At 36.3% G+C, this 22083-nt stretch overlaps 1 protein-coding gene across 2 annotated transcripts in view; it reads right to left on the bottom strand.

Annotated features, from left to right (window-relative positions):
- LOC137385895 (serine-rich adhesin for platelets-like) overlaps nt 1-22083 on the bottom strand; it is a 29119-nt gene that overhangs the window by 4348 nt on the left and 2688 nt on the right. Inside the window, exons 1-12 of one of the 2 annotated variants that reach the window (XM_068072497.1) lie at nt 17878-17977; nt 16136-16267; nt 13044-13230; nt 12235-12636; nt 11427-12131; nt 10651-10833; nt 9572-9698; nt 5594-5876; nt 1578-1989; nt 989-1270; nt 772-860; nt 506-667 (exon numbers count right to left, since the gene is read on the bottom strand). In XM_068072497.1, the coding sequence (XP_067928598.1) occupies nt 506-667; nt 772-860; nt 989-1270; nt 1578-1989; nt 5594-5876; nt 9572-9698; nt 10651-10833; nt 11427-12131; nt 12235-12636; nt 13044-13230; nt 16136-16267 (2964 nt within the window). In that variant the 5' untranslated portion in view covers nt 17878-17977. Of the gene's footprint in view, nt 1-505; nt 668-771; nt 861-988; nt 1271-1577; nt 1990-5593; nt 5877-9571; nt 9699-10650; nt 10834-11426; nt 12132-12234; nt 12637-13043; nt 13231-16135; nt 16268-17877; nt 17978-22083 lie in introns of those variants that run through there. The other variant, XM_068072496.1, reaches the window with a different exon arrangement.

Here is a 22083-nt window from a genome sequence, read left to right as displayed (position 1 = left end):
ACAATTACGTTCAAATTCAACTTTAACATTTTTGTTGCATATTTGAAAGTTATTACAACTACATCACAAAAAAACTTTAAGCGAGAAATGTCAGAACTACAGAAAGGCAGCAGACTTAGCAGCAACCTTCATGATAATACGTGTATAGCTACAGACCAAAGCAAAGTAATTGGTTCAAATAAAAAGCCTGAATTTCCACAAGGAAACTAGAGTAGTGAGTGCAAAGTAAAGAGAGAGTATTTATACAATTAGCCAATGAACACTCCCGCTGAGTGGCAGGACCAAGTACAGACAAGGCAAGAACAATGATCAGCAATTGGTCAGTCAAAGGCATCGGTAAAATAAATCAAAGCAATTACATCATCATGCTCGTAATTGTTATTGTTTAAACTTGTGCGAACAAGTCCGAATATTAATAAAATGCTGAGGCTGCCAACAAACCAATTACTGGTTTCCCCTTCAATGCAGATCGAGTGCGTTTGAACTAACGATGTAAACAGCCTACCTGGTGTATGTGGCAGGTAGCAGGCTCTGCGCTGCTCGGTCGCTGACAGGATTCAGTCCTAGGAGAAAGCTTCTTAGGGTACTTTGACTTGAGAAGAGCAAGTTCTTTTCGCATCCTTGACGACACTGCCTCAGTGTCCTCTGTTTGATCTGCTGACTCAGCCTGTATCAGAACATTTCATCATCTTATCACATACAGACAAGCCTACAGTCCCACTTTTCCTTCATAGATGTCATGAACACTTAGCACGCAATAGGGTGACATACCTTAGCAGGAGAAGATTTTCGTCGGCCAACACTTCCTTTCTCGTAGTGTTTGGGCACTTTACTGATGTTGCCGCTGGAAACCTTCCGCACTGAAATGAATGAGGAAAAGCACATAAGATTCAGCATGACAACTTATTGTGTACTTATTCAAGTCTAACACCGCAATTACTGCAGCAGAAATAATGAAAAATATAAAGATTAGTAATCAATACGACACCTGACTGATGGCTTGGAACCGCAGACTTGGTAAGCTTAGACTGGGAACCTATGGCCTTGTTGGAATTCTCCGACCACGCTTCCTTTCTCCTTGACGTGTCTGATGACTTCATTTGTTGCAGATAGCGTTGTAGATGCGCTCGTTTCGGCATATCGGTGCTGTTGTACTTAAGACTGTGATAAACTCCGCCTGACTCAGCATTGCTTGAGATGCTGCCAAGCGAGAGATAATCGAGTCTCCTCTGCACACTCGGTTTGCCAGGCTCAGTCAGATCTCTAGACTCTGTCAATATTTCATAAACAGCATACAATCATAAAGTGCTTATCACTCTGTGCTAAGTCTACATTGAAGAATGATAACAAAAAAGTTGCAACACACATACTACCGTATAAGTGTGTCAACACTTGTGTCACCATGGTAGATATGACAATATCGTATAACTATAAGTGTGTCAACGCTTGTGTCACCATGGTAGATATGACAATACCGTATAACTATAAGTGTGTCAACGCTTGTGTCACTATGGTAGATGTGACAATGCCAAGTTTAATTGAATTTAAGGAATGATATAAAAATACTCTACACTTACCATTGTGTGAATTCTTATGTGTCCCGTCTGACGCAGTGGAAAGGTTCTCTTCTACTGCCGCTGCCTCTGCAGAGCTGACCACTGCTTCTATGATGGACTTTTGTGAATCATTGAGAGAGTCGAGTAACGCCGCCGATGGTCTCTCAACTATGTATGACTTGCTAGCGATAGCCTTGTTTCTCTCGATGGCATTGGGGGAACTGGGAGCAACCTCATCATTTGCAGTAATTGTGAGTTCAAGTCTTTCAAGACTAGCCCTAGACCGGTCACTGGTTATTGATATGTTGGTAGGGTGACTGGGTCGCGTCTCCACGCGGTTATGCGTGACTGGCAGACTAGAAGATTTGTCAGGTGATGGAAAATATTTGAATGTTGTCAAAGAGGCATCAGATGTTGTTGAAGATGGATTGGCCTGCAGATAGTGGAAGAGTGAAGAATCAACTATTCTACACATCTCGACAGCAGCCATAATTACTGTGATATCATTAGATGGATGCAGTCCTTGCTAGGATTGTAACATTAACACATGTGCATACTGACTATTGATTTTTCATCCTCTCTCACTCTGATTCTAGTCTAATTTATGTGTTTAATATCTTTGGTTCCATCTCCCTCTTACTAATAGAATACTTTAGCAGCAACTTTAGACCAGACATTTCTGTCTTATGCCCAGTTGGTGCCTCTAAATAATCAACCATAAATATACTTCTTTGTTGAGGATAAAACTAAATCCATATCATTTCATAATCAAAACCTCCACTGCTTTGCTGAAAAGTGTATGATATAGCTGCACAAAAGCAAATATAGGGGTTCACTTGGCTGAACAAGGCAATGAGGATTTTAGAGAATGTAGCGTTATATAGGATACGAATTACCCATTCTACATGGTTCCTGACACAGAAATCACACGCATGTACTAAATTCTTAGCAATATCCAACATTTCGCATCGGAGTGCATCACACTGAGTAGCTTTGCATCGTCATAAAAATGTCCGCATAAAAATTTAGTTTCCTGCAGTGAATGGCCACATCGACGAATCGCGCAGTTTTGGTGGAGACCAGTGACAGCGATGCCTGGTGCAGCGCGAGAGATCACTACAGCAGCGGTGTAAAATTGAAAATTTTACTTTAAAATCAGCCGACAGGTAGAGGTGATGTGAAGCGGAAACTTATAAGCAAATACGATTAACATATCAAAATCACAATTGTTATGTAAGGCGGATTGTATTACGATATTTGCTTATTAAAAGTCAATGTTCCAGTTTGCAGTCTGAAGCTACAGCCAATATGCTTGTCCTAATCCTTCTGATCAATTATTTATTAAAAACAAAGAACATTGACATAGCAAGGCAATAGAATATAACGCTAAGCCTCAGAGCTAACAAACAGTGCGAGGGCACCTAGTCACAATAGACTGGGACCTCTGTGGGAATTCTTGACAAAAACCTCACCAGACAGATATTAAATTTGATTCCATAAGCCAAAACTAAATACAAGATATTCAAACAGCCAAAAGTAATAAAGCTTAAACCACATAACTTTGTGTATCACATTTCAATAAGAGATTAAAAGCTTACAAAATTTGTTTGTTTATTTATTTCATCAATAGGAAAATAAAACATAAAATTGAAGTAATAAACACATCACATGGTTGCCAACATAGGAGTGTATAATTAATTTCTAATAATGAACAATAAATATAACAACACAAAGGCGGTGATGATGAGGCTTATATGCAACGACTAGCCGGTCAAAGCAAGGCCCAGTTAGATGATAGGAGAAAAAAATAGACTTTCACTCCCGCTCCAGAAGATGAACTCTTAGACTATTTTTAAATTCGAAAATGGTCCTATGTAAAGTGCTGAACATACTAGAGACAATGATACTGAATTCTAGAGAATGCCATAATAAGAAATGTCAAGAAAACTATCTCCATAATATTTTGTAGCAAATCTAACTATAGCATTTACCAACAACGCCAACATATTTCGAGAGTAACTCTTATTTTCATAATTAAAAAATTAGCAATGCATACTTTTTTGTTTGAAAAATGCCACTAGTTAGTTCTGACACTCGCTGACTGCTGACCTTGGCAATTTGAAACCAGCCCCGCCTTAGATGACTGTTTGTTTATAATTAAAACGCCGACTGACACACTCAACTGTCATGCACTTTTTATAGATGGTCATTAATGATCCCAACTAGTTTATTGACTAGAACACTACAACATACATTTCAAAATGATTGCAACTGATTACACACTGAATTTTGAAAACAGAGCACGGCATGATGGCATCTCAGGATAGAAAATGACAGCCTTTGAATAAAAACTCGCACAAGCTAGTTAACAATACATTCGAGTATTTGTGTCTATACCAATTATGCAACAGCATCTAAATAATTTTTCTGCGGAATTACGAAAAATTTTGATTTCTTTTGAAGTCTCAACATTCGCACTAAATATATATAGGCTAATATTTGGTTTGAATCGACTGATGACTGTGCACATAAATTCTGTTTACTTTACTGTATATTGCTAACACGACAGCAGCAACAGCGCTATACTACTTTGGATATCATGGGAAAAAGATGACTGCAAGAAGCAGAGATAGCAAGATTTAAACAACTGTTTTAGAATATCGCAGTTCACTTGTACATGTATGATAGAAGTGAGCTGTCAGAACGGCCTTAACAAAGATGCATGCTAGACAGGAGTCAAACATTAAAAAACTATATTAGTGTACATCTTGTAAAATGATTTAATAAATCTGAATTTCTAATAAAGACCATCGTCTAAGATGCCTACTTTTTTTTAGCTGCAGTCTCCAACTGACCTTTAACGGTAGTTAGAATGGTAACAGTAATAATCGAATGTCATCTAATCAACTTTGGATTTGTAAATGAAACTTCTATGAATATTATCAACTGTCGTAACATCATACAGATAATACACATTTAATAAGTTAATTAGACCGATTCACTTGGGTGTCTAAAAGATTTTCAGAGAACAAGGCATCAATCCACTGGCGCTTGTAAAATGACATATCAGTCGGTGCGCACTCTCTAGAGTCATTGCGATAAAAACAAAATGTTCTCAAAAAATAAGCTTGGCAAGTTTACAAGCTATCGGATAGTTTATTTACAAACGTGAAGGTGATTTTTTGCCACTACGCTATGTCATTGTTGGTGTTTTGACTATTGCAATTGGACACTTGAAGTGAGTATGTACATGTAATTAAGGCTGGACAAGGGTTGGTAATATGAATAACACTAAAATGTCCATTTGCATATCAGAACTACCTTTGACACAACTGATGCCAAAGTTAAAGATTGATTGAAATGAGTTAGCTGGAGTATCTCAGTATCAATGCTTTACTTTGGTTTCTCGGTGATCATCAATTATTCACCAGGAATACCTAGATTAGCAACCCGATATAGAGCCTGGTTCACAGTCATTATTGACTGGTAAAACTGACAGAAGAGTATAGAATGTTCATGTAAAAGACGCATGACACAAACGGAAAATGCTTGGCTAGATCAAAACCTTTTCATTTCACTCGAGCAAGGTGAACCGGGCTTTAGACAAAACTCATATTTCATGTTTTTTTCAAGACACCTAACGGTATAATTGTAAGAGTGTTTTATATATGTATTACGAAGATTGCACTTGATATTAAAATCAAAGGAGAGGATTATCATATAATATTGTAGTTAGTATGAAAATACTATTTACTTAAGGCTGGATAATTGAGGTTGCTGAAGAAATGTCCAGAAATGTCCGGTTATGGGTCGCTAGCAAATGTGCGTCTGCCATTTAATGAACTTGAGGACTAAAAATTTGTTTGCCAGAGTATAGGAACTGTCGATGGTCTCATGTATAACACCAAGAATATCACACCAGTAATCGATGTAGAATGAAAGATATCAAAAGGCTATATGACACCGATCAACACCAGCTTACCCAACGTATGACACGTACTGCGCTGCAAAATAAATTTAAAAAAATGACTGCTCACCTTGTCAGAGAGTAGAAGGGCCATGGATGGGGTAGGTAATGTGTAAGAATTGCTTCGCACAAAAGGTACACGCCCTTTCTCCTTGGCATCATCAGATTCAGTCGAAGAGCTACTGCTGTTGCTGCTGAGATGAGGTGGCGAAGCCTGACTCTCGGGAAATGGAGATGAATTTCTTAGAGTGTCGTCGACAGACAGATCAGTAGGCGAGGAGAGTCGTGCGGGTGACTGCTGCCTCACTTCGTGCCTTGTGCTTGGCAGCAATTCACTCAGCTTTTGTTTCACACTGTAAGGAATGAGTGGCCAGTTGTTTTACTCGTTAGTCTCATATATTATGGTGTGACTTTCTATCAATTTACTCGACCTGCCATCAACCATTTAAGGTGAACTTATACAACATTTTAGTAGACTTTATCAGAAAGTATCGGTATTTTTTATATAATTTGTGATATTTTGGCGTTTGAGGTGATCTGACTGACAGGATGCTTCAAAATTAAAATCGACAAAACTGTATCGTGTTTAAAATGCTCCGATCAAGTGATAGTGTGATTATGATGTCTATAGTTGCAAAGAGACCAACGGAATAGAGACGCGGAACGCTGTAACATGAACGCAATAGCTGATATCAACCATCGCAACGATAACAACTAGTGACGTCATCTTGAAACGTCTTTTTATTTTAAGCGTTTCAATCGCGATCAAGATCTGATTATTTTAATCTTGAAACATCCTGACAGTCAGATCACTTCAAACATCAACAACAATTGCAAACGATAGAAAAATGCCGATACTTCCTGATAAAATCTACTAAAAATTTTTGTTAAAAGATTTAACGCTCAAACATTATGCATATAGTAAGGGGGACTTGCTTTTTCTAATCGCACTGCTTTCTTTATTTGTGAGTGGCCAACAACCTTGGAGCTGAATGAAACTTGCGCTAGTAACAAATAGATACGATTTCTAGTAACCAACCTCTCGGCAGCTGTATTTTGTTGGCTAATGCAGATGTTACAAACAGCTGCTGCCCAGTACAAGCTTTTCGTTAATGATTTTTCACATAAAAACTAGTAATTAAATTTGATAAAGCTGTTTAGGGGATAAAATGTGCTTGTTAATAGCCATAGTAGGTATGAAATTAGCAAGCTATTCATAGCCGTAGAGCACTAATTGCAACACACTTAGATTCGGCCTAATTACAACATCAATATGACACTATGTCACACTTGCAGCCCTTTTGTTTATAGCTATGCCTAGCGTTATGTATTACGCAATAAAAAGAAATAACTAGAAAAGTGTAAAGTCTATATTACCACTATCAAAATTGTATTTATTAACAATAACAATTACGAAATTACGTCAATAACTCCAGAACACTTATGATTTTCTTTGAAATATTAAAGATCACATATTCAACCTATACACAATAGAGCTACGCTTGAGCAGTTACCGTCTCATAATTTCTTCTAGTAGAATTTAAAACTGATTCATCAGTGTGTAAATCATGGGAACAAAACAAGTTTGTCTGTATCATAGAGTTATCTCCCCCTAGAGTGATAACTGTGCATTCAACAACACGAGCGTTTCCGGTGCCAACAAGGAGCGTTTAGGCCACGCCCCTTTTTTGTGCTAGTCAATCGTAGTGATCGACAGAACAATAGCGTTAGCCATGAGAATGATCATGAATTTCCAATTAAGACAGTAATTATTGCTCATATTAAAGAAATGATGATTATAGTTTATTGCTCTAATATATGCTTATTATTTAAAGCAATTCAATACCTACATGCATTGCAAAGGCACTGAATAGATGGTGTTAAGTAAGTGAGTTAATGCAATCAGTTACTCCAATGATATACAGCCCCCACACATGAGGGGCTGTATATCATTGGTTATTCATAGATAAGATAGATAGTCATACTGGGGTTGTATTACATTGGTGTGATGGGAAGCTAATCGACTGCCATCAACTGAAAATATTGACATTGTATGGTGATAGAGTGATTCATTGACACCTCAGTTCACAAACAGCCCTTGCATGTAATATTAGATTTCAATACATATCAATCAAATACATAGACTAGCTTGAAGCAAAGATGTCCACTAGTTAGTGGACATCTTTGCTTAATGTAAGCAAGCAAAAAGTTTGAAAGTTAGAGTGGCAAATGTTGTTATATGTTAGATAAAAATAAATTATACTTAATTATACTAAATTATAATTATTTAAAAATAAAATAGACTTTTTATTACTTTATTTATTAAATAAAGCAAGAAAAAAGTAGTTGTGAATTACTTTATTTATTAAACAAAGTAATAAAAATGAGCTATGATTACAATAATTTTTTATTGTAATCATAGCTAAACAGATTATATTTAGCACTACTTACTAATTATTTTACATTTAAACACATTTGCAGTTTCATTTTTCTTCTTAATTCATTTTAACAAAAAACTTCTTTCATGATATGAAGTTTAAAAGTAGTAGTTGTTTGAAAAAGCTTGAAAACATTTACAGTTGTTTTTATTTTCTCTCTTCTCTTCATTTATTTCAATTACACAAAACACTTTTCATAATATGTAGTTTGAAAGTTAAAGTGGTAAATTTTGTTATATGTTAAATAAAAATAAATTATACTTAATTCTACTAACTATAATTTTTAAAAATAAAATTGACTTTTTTATTACCTTATTTATTAAATAATTTTTCATTGTAATCATAGCTAAACAGATTATATTTACCCATTACTTGCTAATTATTTTACATTTAAACACATTTACAGTTTTATTTTTTTTCCTAATTTATTTCAACAAAACACTTCTTTCATGATCTGAAATTTAAAAGTTGTAGTTGTTTGAAAAAGCTTGCAAACCTTTAGAGTTGTTTTCTTTTTCCTCTTAATTTATTTAAACTGCTTAAAAATATTTTCTCATGATATGAAGTTTAAAAGTTAGAATAGTAAATGTTATATAAAAATAAATTTTCTGTCCAAATACTTTTTTATTACTCGGGCAACACTGGGTAGTACAGCTCATAGTTGATGGCAGTTGATTAGCTTCCCATCACACTAATGTAATACAACCCTAGTATGACTATCTATCTTATCTATGAGTAACTGCTTGCATTACCTTCACTTTCACTCACTATCTATTCAGTGCCTTGGCAAGTCATGTAGGTATCAGGGATTACGTGTATGTCACAATTTCCATTTTCATAATTCATTTCCATATTAATTCCATTTCCCTACTTCATTTCCATAGTATTTCCATTTCCATATTATTTCCATTTCCATAATTCATTTCCATATTATTTCCATTTCCATAAAAGTTCCGTAATTCATTTCCATATTAATTCCATTTCTATAATTCATTTTCATACTATTTCCATTTCCATATTATTTCCATTTCCATAATTCATTTCCATATTAATTCCATTTCCATAATTCATTTCCATATTATTTCCATAACATTACCCTCCTTCATTTCCATATTATTTCCATTTCCATAGCATTTCCATAATTCATTTCCATATTATTTCCATTTTCATACCATTTCCATACTTGTAAAATAAAATTTCCATATCTATTTCCCCTAAAATTATGGAAATATTTATGTTTATGGAAATGAAAAAGTAAACATTTCCATAATATGTTTAGCAATCCCTGGTAGGTATTGAATTGCTTTAAATAATAAGCACATATTAGAGTAATAAACTATAATCATCATTTCTTTAATATGAGCATTAATTACTATCTCAACTGGAAATTCATGATCCTTGTTTAACCCTTCTCATGGCTGATGTTATTGATCTAGTCAATCACTACGACTGACTAGCACAAAAAAGAGGCGTGGCCTAAACGCTCCTTGTTGGCACCGGAAACGCTCGTGTAGTTATCACTCTAGGGGGAGATAACTCTATGGTCTGTATCCACGTATGATTTGACTGTGTGACTACAGCAACACCGTGACTACCAAACGTCTGCTCACCTGTCAGGTGCATTCTGCAGCCAGTCTTCGATGTTGACCTGGCCACTGCTGTGCAGCTGAGATACCTTATCTACAAGCCACTGCTGAGCTGGATTGTCTGCGGGCATTACCGGCTGAGGAAGTTGGCCTGTGACAAACCGTGACAACATGATATGATATCGAGTGTGACATGACCATAAGTTCATGGGTGGCATAATATGTTGTAACGCCAAAGCTGCAAATGCTCTCTCGCGAATCGTTAGTCGAAAGTAGAGGCTTTTATAAGCGTTTGCCATGCATGGGCTTCTGAATAGACCATATGTTACGGCAAGAATGCAAAGATAACAAATTATTTCTGGCCTTTAGATGAGAAATTGTAAAAGGGCCGATAGCTTGCTATTTAGTCTCTTACATAGAAAGTGAACGACAACAAATAAGGCTTATAGTGATTCCTCGGAACAACTAATTGCTTATGATAGGGGGGTAACTATAATACAGGCCCATATTCTTCAACGTACTTTAGTGGGTACACAGGTCCTGTATAAATGCCAATGTCTTCTTCAAGATTTTTTAGACAAAACCACTATTTTTCATAGACGATTGTATAATGGCCAACAATATTTGGGTATATATTTTTGACTAGAGTTACACTGTAATTAGTTGAAGAAATATTTATCACAACAGTGAGCTTAAAAATGATTTTAAAATGCAAAAAGTACGCTTATAAATAACAAATTTAGTTAATGAGATACAAAAATGTTTTGAAGAAAATAATATCAACACGCTGAAGTTAGCTCAAATACCACCAGAAGCAAGCAGTTGCGAAGCGCCGGACTATATAGTCACCTCTTTAGACAGACAAATAAAGTGGCGAGTAGAACTCAGACATATGCAGTAACAAGTAAATCGGCTACTACAAAAAGCAAGTATTGACAGTACATGATCAGCTGACTCGTGGGGCAGCACGATGTTAAAATAAAATAAATATGACTAGCACTGTCCCTGATAGCTCTCCTTACATGCTACACAACTGCTTAAAATCACACCCACTGGAGTCACTCTACCTCGTACCTTTGACCAAACCAGAATATAGGACATACCCGCTGCGTGCCTATGAGAAGTCGACTGCTCCCAGGCTTCACGCACCACAATCCTATCATGGTCCATCTCTGTTTTGTAGCAGACTGACTGCGCGGGAGGTAATGAATCAGCTATCCTCGTACCCCCAGCTTCTTTCCTGTTATCCACCCCTTGATTGCAGGAACTGCTTACAAATGCGCTTTCTGCAAAAGACCTGATCGTGTGGCAGAGAGTTCCATAATGAATTTTTGGCTCAGCTTTTAGTTTTAATGGAAAGCGTATGTTGAATTTTGCAAACAGAAGAGGTTGACAACCTAATCATGGATATAGATTTTAGCAATTGTTATCAAATACAAAAGCGACTCACACAAAGCCATGCTAGAGGTCTACGCCGCCGTAGATCACTGATTATGGCTACTGACCTCTTATTAATTATCTACTTATTGCACTTCAATTTTAAACTAGGACATTTGCCAAATTCGCTGCCACCAGGCTGTAGCCAATAAAATCTACTCGTCATCAGGCTATAGCCAATAAAATCTACTCGTCATCAGGCTATAGCCAATAAAATCTACTCACCACCAGCCTGTAGCCAGTCAAATTGATTAACTATTAGACTGCAGCCAATCACATCTAGTCGATGTCAGGCGGTAGCCAATCAAATCTATTAGCCATAAGGCTGCAGCATATTAAATCTACTCGTCATCTGGTTGTAGCCAACCAAGTTTACTTGCCATCAGCCTGTAGCCAACCAAATTTATTAACCATCAGGCAGTAGCCAATCAAATCTTCTTACCATCAAATGTTAAACTGGTAAGCTCATCATCTGACGTTGAAGAGTTTCTCTTTACTAGAGGTCTGCCTACCGCTGCAAAACTTTCATCTCCCCGACAAAAATCTGTGACTTGATTCCTTTGGCTTGTCCTCAGAGGACTCGTTTCACGTCTGAGCGGACTTGAGAGATTTTGGTGAGGACTTGGAGATCGTCTGTGATATGATGACCGTGACTTAGGTACCTCTGCATCGACTAAATTATCCACAAACTTATCGTCTCGCGTGTCGGTATCGGAGCCAACGAGTGACTTGTGAGAGGACGAATCAAACGTATTTTCCCTACTCATCGGCTGAGATGGAGGAAGTGTGTGTATAGCTTTGACCGGCTGAGGAGGACCCGATTCCTTGCTAGGAGACCGCTCCTTTTTTATAGTGGGTGTAGCCGGCCGAGTGAGAAGTTTGACGGCAGCAGAGTCTTTCCCAGTGCTGTACTTCGGTGACAAGAGGTTATGCGAGGGTCCAGCTAGTTCAACAGTAAGCTCATTAGGGCTGCCATCTTTGGAGGGCTGAACTTTCACATTGAGCTCTTCAGACATAAGACTCCTAAGTGACATGTCATAACTTCTAGTTAATTTATTAATGACAGGCTGTTTTGGTGAGTGAAGGTGGGACATATCGCCAGAGCCTGCCCTGCGGTGTATCCTTGGTGTCGAGTCTGACATAATGGCTGTAATTGACAGTAAGAAATCACACTTTTAATTGCAATCATTGCTAATATAACATATTCTTAGTTAAAAAGCCATACATCACACGCGTCCATTGTTACTTACCAGTGGGAATGTCCCCAGAGCCTGTTCGCTTCAGCCCCCTCTCGGACCCGCTTCTCTTTAAAGCTCTTTCTGAGCCACTTCTCCTCAACTTGCAGCCGCCATCTGACCCTGTCCTTTGTAAAGGAGAATATTCACAAAGCCTGCTTTCTCCTGTTGCCACTCTGGGGGTTGGCTCGCTACTTACAGAACTGTTGGACTTGGACCGATATCGACAAATATCGGAGGGTGCTCCCGATGTTTCACTGCCTGTGGACCCACTCGACTCTGTGCGCCTCCTATGGATCTTTGCAGCTCCCAACTGGATGCGAATATCCTCACTGTCGGATGTGTGTGTTGAGGTGGACTCTTTTCGGGAAGAAAGAGACGAAGATCGTCTGGAGGAACCAGGCCTTACATGAGCAGCTAAAATATGCAGCAAATTATGAGTCAGTTATTGACTATATTAAAGCAGAGCAAAAAGAAAAACAAGAGAAACCGTGAGCAACCATGAAATCAAGCATATTAGAAATGAAAAAATCAGACCAATGCGGTAGAAAACTGTTCTATCACCAATCGCCTGGCGTTGGCAATCACATTAGCAAAACCAAAAGCAAACAAATATTGACAGCTGTTGCATAATACTGCTGACTATGGGGGTCAGCGACTTGACCACACCGATGTGCCATGTGATCAATTTGGAAACTAGTACTAACCGATTGGCAGCATACTGGTCAGCGACACCGCTAAACTAGCGCTTTTAATACGCATTATAAAATAGCGAATTACGCCTACAGGAAAGTCAATGACGACTGCCAGCTAATAGATCATACCAGGTTTTATGTGTATTGTTTCCCCGGGTACAGGAGAGTCTGTGTCCGCTCCTCGTGCATTGCAGTCTGTATCTAGAGCGGCAGAGTTGTTGTTGAGCTGCATTTGATAGGATGTGCTTGTGAGCTGAGATGACTCTGAGAGGCTGTCCCTCCTCGGTGGAGACATCTCCTTTTCACTTGTTTCGCGCTGTCAAGCAAATATCGATGTGAAGAATAAGCGTTATTGAATGCACCATTGCAAATGGCTGACATATTATATTATTATATTGCGGCATAGGATTTGTACGAACAGCAAGTACAGAACCCTTTACTGTACTGATGCTTTATTTCCTGCTAAATAATGCAAGCTAAGGCAGAGAAATAGAATCAGTTGTAAGGAAATTAGGGTATGCCCAATATCCAAAACGGAATGAGTAGCTACCTCGCTAAACCAGACTACTTCATAATTCTCGGCCAATAATATTTGACTCAAAAACACAAAACAATAAAAAAGGCGCATTTGGATGCAATAGCAAAAATTAAACCCAACGATACCATCTTATATTTTAAACATTTGTAACCATTCTGAACATTTTCAGTTGCACGTATGAAATACGTCTGTTCAACTCACTCAAATCATGATTTATGTTTTTTCATTTGTTTCTTTCTTTTGGCAAGTAATGAAAAACAGCATTCGTTGATGGTTACCAATGCCAATAGAAAGTTATATTTACATGCAATATTAGGTAAAACGTGACGACACATGTCAGAATGCGAGATGCAGGAGGGACGAACAGTATTAGCAATAGCCGTAACCACAACAAGATACCTAGGGAAATGCTAACTGTGCAAACAAACAGGCATCGGAGTAAAACAAAAAGCGAAAGAAGCGTGCTAACACTTATACAAACAATAGGACTCGCCGGTCACCACAAACAAAGTACGCATGCATTTGAAATGCTGATGACCTTCCAGGACCGGAGACTATCATGGCATAATATTTCAATTTAATTTAAGACTTTACGCCCAGGGCTTTCCTTCTTGTATCAACACTCGGGGAAGCAAATAGACCCGAACAAAATCAAACATGGATAAGAGTGTGCAGACCTGCCAACTTTGCCATCTTCATGTCTTTAGATTATTTTGAAATTAAATAAGAGTTGAAAAAAAGTGGTTTCGAGGCCTTTATAGAGACTTGTAGAGACACATTATTGCTGAGAATGCTTTTAATAAATATATACAATCCTCGTTTAGCTCACAAATGGATGCCAGCTCAAGTGCTCTCAATGATATAATAGAGCGACGCGGAGGGTCTTATGAGTCGAATGTAATGCAAACCTTATTTGCTGGAACAACAAGATAATTCACAACTGCAAGTGACACTATTAGGTGCATATCTGAGACCTGAAATCAGATTTAAGTTTTTATATCATGAGAAGCGTATACCGAGTACATTTGGATATTGTAATGCTACCATATGGTGTTATGACTGTTCTGAAGGTAAGAATTATCTCCCCTGCACGGTGTATTGATTCGTAGAGCGGGTGATTAGCTGAAACAGATCTAGCATCGTATTGCACGGAAAGTAAGCACAGCCATTTGAACGCTAGCCAAGTCTCCTTTCACTACGGTGTCATGCTACCTTCGATTATAATATAATTGCACAAAAATACGAATATTTTATTCTAATTTTCAAAGGAAACTTTTTCAATGACGGTCATTCTACGAACAATGGTTTCTGGAAAGAGGCATTCAGTGAACAAAGTTAGTAACATTTGAAGATATCAATGACTACAAGCAGTATTCAGCTTGCAGCCAACACGATCTGTTACACTCACGGCAACCGTGTGACATTTTATGATAAAACTTACAAATTACTAGATGTTAATGATCTCAAGCAACCTACAGCTGCCTAAAATCTAATAGCAATAAACAATAAGAATCAGTAAACATTAATGTAGCAGCCAGTTCCAACCTACCAACATAATGTGATAGCAATCTAACACACATTTACTAAATAGAATGTAAATAAAACGACAGGCCTTCTAGAGATAATGTTGCAGAATCTAAGCATTGCATATCACATTAAAAAAATAAATATAACATACAGGTCTTGTTATGTATCCTGAAATTTACTGTAAGATAAACTTACACTAATTTTTATAATGGTTTTTTTTACGCAATAAACTTATCTGTTTACCTTTGTTAAGACTGACTAGACAAGCAACAATCATACAAGTAATTCTAACATAACATTTAAAAAAAGAATAATAACACAATTAATTTTTTTTACATGTATGACAATAGAGTAATAAATCATTACTCGAGGCTTTCGTTACTAGCTCTCTACCTGTCAACAATGTTTGGGTGTCACCAAATATAACGTATAGGGAATGAGTGAGGGGGTTGAATACAACAATAATAAATATAACATATAGGGGAGGGGTTTAAATACAACAATATTAAATATAATGTATAAGGGAGGGGTGAGAGGTTTAAATACAACAATAATAAATATAACATATAGGGGAGGGGTGAGAGGTTTAAATACAACGATAATAAATAATTGAACAGCTGAGAATTAGTAACGTCCACATTATCTCAAATATAAAATTTTTAGACTAGAGATATCATTTTTCTTCTTAGTTGCAATTCTCCCACCTGTTCATAGTTACAGGCACTTCCAGCACAAATTATTTTCTCAGGATACCACATCTACAGCACATTTAGCTGTCTAAATATTAACTATGACCGTCTAACTTGTAGGGTTATAGAAGGGTTATAGAAGGGTTATAGAAGTTATGTGTAGGGTGATAGAAAAAGCATTTGATCTTAAATGGCTCTCTCCGACTGGCCCTGCCTCTAATCGCTGATGTTCGCTTGTCGCCGGGTTCAGACATGCTTAGCCAAGATGACAGAGCCATTGTTTGCGTGACAATCCCCTTACCCACGCGCAGCTTGCATTTGCAGCAAACATAGCTGATATCATATAATAGACCTCCAAGGGATTGCCAACAACAACACTAATCTATAGAAATAGCAATCAACACTAGAAAATACAAAAGAATTACTATCGAAAGCAACAACTACTGATAACGCAGTATAACCACTACCTGTATTTCTTCCAGAGAGCGTTCAACTCTGTTCAAAAATTCCTTCTTACGACTTTTGCTTTTTAGTCTAACTTCAGTTATGCAGGCTTGTTTTCTGAGAACCTGCATCTCTTGGTGTCTCTCGACAGTCATCTGCAAGAGAGCGCACTTTAAAAAGTGAATACAGCCAAAGATGGGTACAAACTTCAAACGAGTTGGCGACACCAGAGACGATGCTAATTGTCATTTTAATCTAATCATTTACAAAGTGTAATGTTGTTCAGGGCCTTAGTGAAAATCAATACGTTAGTAAACAACCAATGCAAAACTTTGGCCAACTTTACCATAAGCGAGCAGATACCAGTCTAGCATCAAACATTCCTACTTGAAGTTGGTTGGTTAAAATTGATTGGTGAGAAAACTTAAAGAAAATCAATGTTTAACTACAACATTGCAGTATCCGCGTCAGAAATGAGGCCGTTGCAACACGTGCTGACTTTTATGCCAAAATGACTACCTAATGATAATGTTTGTGCATTTTCATAGTTATTTAAATAATTGACTTCTACGCATTGCTTTGTTAGATAGAAACAAATTGTCTTAATACACCCCGACAATCGTTGGAAAAAAAACATACCATGTTTTTTATGTTTACCAATAACCTTATATAAACACTTGTAAGTTAGTTATTTTGGTTAAAGCTTAAAATCGCTTGACTAGAGATGTCAAAAAGAACAAGTGTGAGAAATCAAATATTTGTTGAAAAGTTAGTATTACAAGCATCCCTTTAGAATATCTCAAGCTAACAAATAATTTTGATATCCTAAGATTTAGACAAAACATTTGAGACATTGAAAAAAAAAATGTTGATTTGCTGGCAACGGCTGTTCAATGTCAGTTGATAAAACTCTTATAGACTTGCTGTGGCTACCTGTGCTACCTGTCGTGTCGATGCTGTACCTTGGGAACAATAAATCTTGTGTGTCGAGTAATAGCTATGGCATGTTTGTCTGAACAACTCGTGCCATCAATTGTATGGCATGGTAGGTAACTTATGCAATCCAAATGACTTTGTTCTTAACTGTTCTAAGCGTATTAAAGAATTACGATACACTATAAGTTTAAAGAAATCATGCAGTCAAACGCGTAGAGACAAAGAGAGGGGAAAATACATGACTAGGGTAAGATGAGTGCAATACTATAACAAAATGGGGCAAGTGCTTGCAGTTGCTAGGAAGCATGGGATTTCACCGTGTCATACAGTGGAAAGTGGTGAAACCTCTACCAAGCCACTGAAACATTATACCTTAAGGTTACACAAATTTAGTAAAACGTTAATTCAAATAATTAAGCTAAACAAAGTAGGAAATTGAGAAAAGTTACAGAAATGACAAGCTGAGAAATTCTAACTTGTAATAATATTCACATATCTCAAAATCAGTCACCATCTCAAGAAAAGTATATACAGTTTATATAAAATTATAGCAACCCACAATCAAACAACTCAAAATGAAAATTAATTCAACAACTAAATCAAACGCCCTTAATGTTAGTACAATAGAACATAATTTTTTTGATAGTTTTGATAAAATAGTGAGGACCTGTTAAAAGTACAAATCGGTTTTGGGTGTTACTATAACTAGTATACCCCTGAGACTAAACAGCATACCCAACGATAAGTGTCAAATGACGCGTACTATTTTCAAAAACAAAGTTTTTATTGACAGCTTCGGATACAAATGCTGATGAAAATATTTTCCTACCTGGTGTGAGAATAGCTGAAGCAGTTGTGCAAATTTATTTCCTGTCTTTGTAAACTAAGCTCTAGTTGTAGCTGCCATGACCGATGTCACTAGCCTGGTATGATTGTGTGAGCGTTACAAAGCTTACAAAGGCAATATCTGACAACGCGCGAGCGTTGCCCGTGGCGTGTTGCATTGGCATTAGTAATACTATAGCGTCACATCACGTGTGACTAGTAGTTAAATTACATTATGGGATATTTACTATTGGCTAAGTGCCAAGCAACTCTCCATCAACAGGCCAATACGTTCAAGTTAAAATCAAATGATAAGGATTTGAATAAGCCCAATGCTTGAATTGTTCTAAGCGATTAAACAACATGCCTTTCTATGAAATACGATCTGATTATTGTCAGCAAGTGCCAGGTGCACAAAAAATTGAAAGGGCACTAAAAACCCAAAGAATATAGCAATACAACTATACAACTGATCTATGCAATTGCAGCAAAAATTTAGTAAAACACAGTACTAGATGAAATACAACCAGGAGAAAGCAATTTAATGCTTGCAGTTAGTGAAACGATGAGAGAATTGCACGGTTTCTGACGAGAAATGCATTTGCACGGTTTTTTATTGAGTTGGAGCAAAATTTGAGGTTGGTCCCTTTGATTTTCAACTTTCATTTTACTGTGCTGTCTATGTAATAGCTCATATGTACTTATGTGACAAAACAATAGACCGAATGAGCTGTTTCTATATTTCTCAATCAGCCAAAATGAGAAATTCTACACATTTACTACATATACAAGCAATATGTTCTATAAAAATTTTTATAGAACAAAAATCATAACCTTTATCATTTGTTGAGCTGTTGCAATAGTAACATAACGCACTGCAAATTATGTAATATATTTAAGTGTAAATTCTTTAGTAATAAAAGCCATAGCGATAATACAACATGAGCAAGAGTGGCCAATATGCTATCATTGGTTTATTTAAATATTGTCAAATAAGATTTTATTATTCAATACTACTTTTCATTACTATGAGAATACCTAATAAATTTAAGAAGTTGGAGTTGTCTACACTACTGAATGATATGTACAGTATAATTATATCAGGTTCACAACATGGCCTTGTTCTTCTAATTACAAAGAAACATTTCCATAATGCGATTGTCTTACAAAATTACATTCAAATCATCTATCGCTTTGAGATAATCAACAATCTGGAATGACAATTATAATACAAAAGTTGATGTTTGACGAATACCTGGTGTTTCCGTGATTTTATTCATGAATCTTTAATGTTTAAAAAGCTCATGAAAACTTACTGAGAGCCAAAGCAAATCACAACAAAGACCATAAACGATTGAAATGCTACAGCGACCCATGCAGCGGAACAATATGACTTTGACCGACTCTCTACACATACTCTAGTGGAGTGTTTGTGTGGAAATATCAAAAACTAATTATCGTAGAATGAGGTATGTGATAAGCATTTGTTTAGTCTAATGTGTATCCACACACTCGGAAGTTATTTAATACATTCCACTTTCGGTGATATGTGATCGACACTGTCATCACTCCATCGATGACTTGCTAATAAAAAGTGAAGCATACACCAAAAGCATACTGTCATTGTAGCCTCAGAACTTTAAAATATTAAAAAAGATCTCAGGCTACAGCTTTTGCTGGATGCACACTCATAGTCATTGTCAGCAGACCCTATCTAACTCAGTTATTGTCTACCCGCTCAAAGCAAAAACTACTGTATTTCTACCAAAATTAGAATCTAAATGCCTCATGTACTCAAATTGTCAACCCATACCTACAGCGAATTCAGAAGTATCCGTTGAGTGACATGAAACTGTATCGCAAGTGCCCCTTTTCACTTACCAGCACATGAGATTAAAGGGCTAATTAAGGATACATTAAATATTGGAGTTTGTAATTTATTCTTTCATATCAAAATCATACGATTTTGGACATCCATTATGTGCATATATGATTAATACAATTTTTTTGCAAGCATTGCATTTCATTTACACATTTCTGCAATGAGAATTTGAAATGAGATGCAGCAGATATATCCAGCCAAAACTATGACTCTCAACGCAACAAGACGACATGGATATGACAGTGTGCCACCATTCCTTCCACACCATATTCAAAAATCAGTCAAATGCAGTATTATTTTTATACAATCAAACAAACAGTGTTTAATTAATATCGGTTTGCATGACACTAAAGCGTATTGAATAGCCTATGAATAATTAATATTGGAACCTTTGTGCGCTTATTTTAAGCTACTTACATGTACAGTACGAGTTATATAAATGAAAGAATCATGTTTTGATTGTCCGCTGTATGTTACATTTATAACAATGAAATAGAAGAATCAGAGAAAGAAAACTTTGGCAACAACAAGAAAAACATTAATGAACCTTTATATTGTAGAGAGGACAACTCCTAAACATTAGACTAACTGAGATGGTATCCGTTGTAGCTGTTTATGTCATAGGAAATAAATGTAGGATTCAATAGATGACTCCAATTCTTTTTCTATTGGAACACTAACAGATTTCAAGTAAACATTGAAATAAATGCCAAATATATTAACTAGTTTATAAACAAATTATTGCATGAGTCTTCGGGCCGAAGTCAAACTTTGCGCAATTCGTGTAAGCGAATTTATCTGACCCAATAAAATTCAACTTGAGATGTGAAAGTAACTTCACCTTCCAATAGTCTACTAAAATTGTTCATGCTCTCAATCATACTACAACCAATGAACTATAATTATTAAAATCTATCTTGTAATTATCTCTGCTTACACAATATATATATATAATATAAAGTGCACTAAGCTGTTGGTCAATCACTACAAATTTGTTCCAAGCAATAGATACCTATAAGTCTGCCTTTATCAGCTAGAGTTGTCACCCCATGAGAGCAGGTATAGATCTGCTCTCATCAGCTGAAGTTATCATCAGATGAGAGTAGATGTATTCCTGCTTGAAACAAATTTGTGCGATTGACTCACAGCAAAGCGCTCGTTATATTTTATATTATAGTATAATGCACTCTACACTTAGTGTATTAAATGCTTTTTCTTTACTATTTTTTTTTTACAAAACTAAGAGTTGACAAACCATCAATACAGTCTCTTATGTTGAAAATTGGACTTTTTAAAAGTTATTTAAGAATTGAATCAGTAAACTTAAAAGAGCTTTGTGTTTATACTCTCTCAGCCTCATTTCATCCGTCAGTCATACTGAGGATAAAAGGAATTGATATTAGCTATCTTCAAGTTACTACTTGGGTAATGTAAAGAGTGAAGATATGCAAATATTAAGAATAGCAAATCAAATGCTGTAAGTTTCAGTTGTCCAACTGCTAATAACTACAAACCTTTTTCTTCGTGTAAAAGCATAAATACAATAAGCTCATTTCAGCTAATAGTTACCAGAGTGATTGTAGTTCAGCTTTTTATTAAGTTTGTCTACTTACTTCTGCAATAATAGTCAAACTTGAACAAAAAAAACGTTATAGCAGTTAAAAACAGCGCCGAAGAAGATCCAATGACAGTATTAGTGGGATACATGAAATCAACACACTATAGTTTTATGTTGAAGATCGCGGTACATTAAAAACATTGATGTAAGATTTTTCAATTTGATTAAGCTGACCAGAAAACTTTAGTTTTAAAGGCTCTCTCACCTAGCCATTCAACTCTCCCATCTTTGGCACTACCATTTTAGTATATCACTACACCGCTACAGTATACTGACACTTCAAACAAAATATTTTTCAAATGGAAAAAAGATTTCTACTCTTCATCCTCAAATTCTATGAAAGGAATATCTCGACATGTTTGTAATGAAAAAAGCTAAGCATAATTCACGTTTGTCTTAAAAAAACCACATATCTCTAAAATATCTTTATAGCAACTCCAAATATTGCCAGAATACATTTATTTTGGAATACTTTTTTCTGTGACTTGAAATATGAAATTCAAACTTGACAATAAGTTTTTATAAAAATTGCAGCAAAAATCTGAGTTTAGTTGACCAAGATTCGTAAACTCCAATTACCTGACTAAAGTTTTTAAGTAAACTAAAATACTGCTGCCCTACTGCTAACTAACATTTAAATAAAGAATAACTACTGTAAGCTTACAAAGCAGTTACATTGAACATGAAAACTCTTCATTGAGATGACTTTT

Source organism: Watersipora subatra, chromosome 1 (genome assembly GCF_963576615.1).
Source record: "Watersipora subatra chromosome 1, tzWatSuba1.1, whole genome shotgun sequence".
In the NCBI taxonomy this organism is placed as follows: Eukaryota; Metazoa; Bryozoa; class Gymnolaemata; order Cheilostomatida; family Watersiporidae; genus Watersipora; species Watersipora subatra.
The sequence above is the reverse complement of the archived record's forward strand: the minus strand, read 5'-3'. Positions and strand labels throughout refer to the sequence as shown.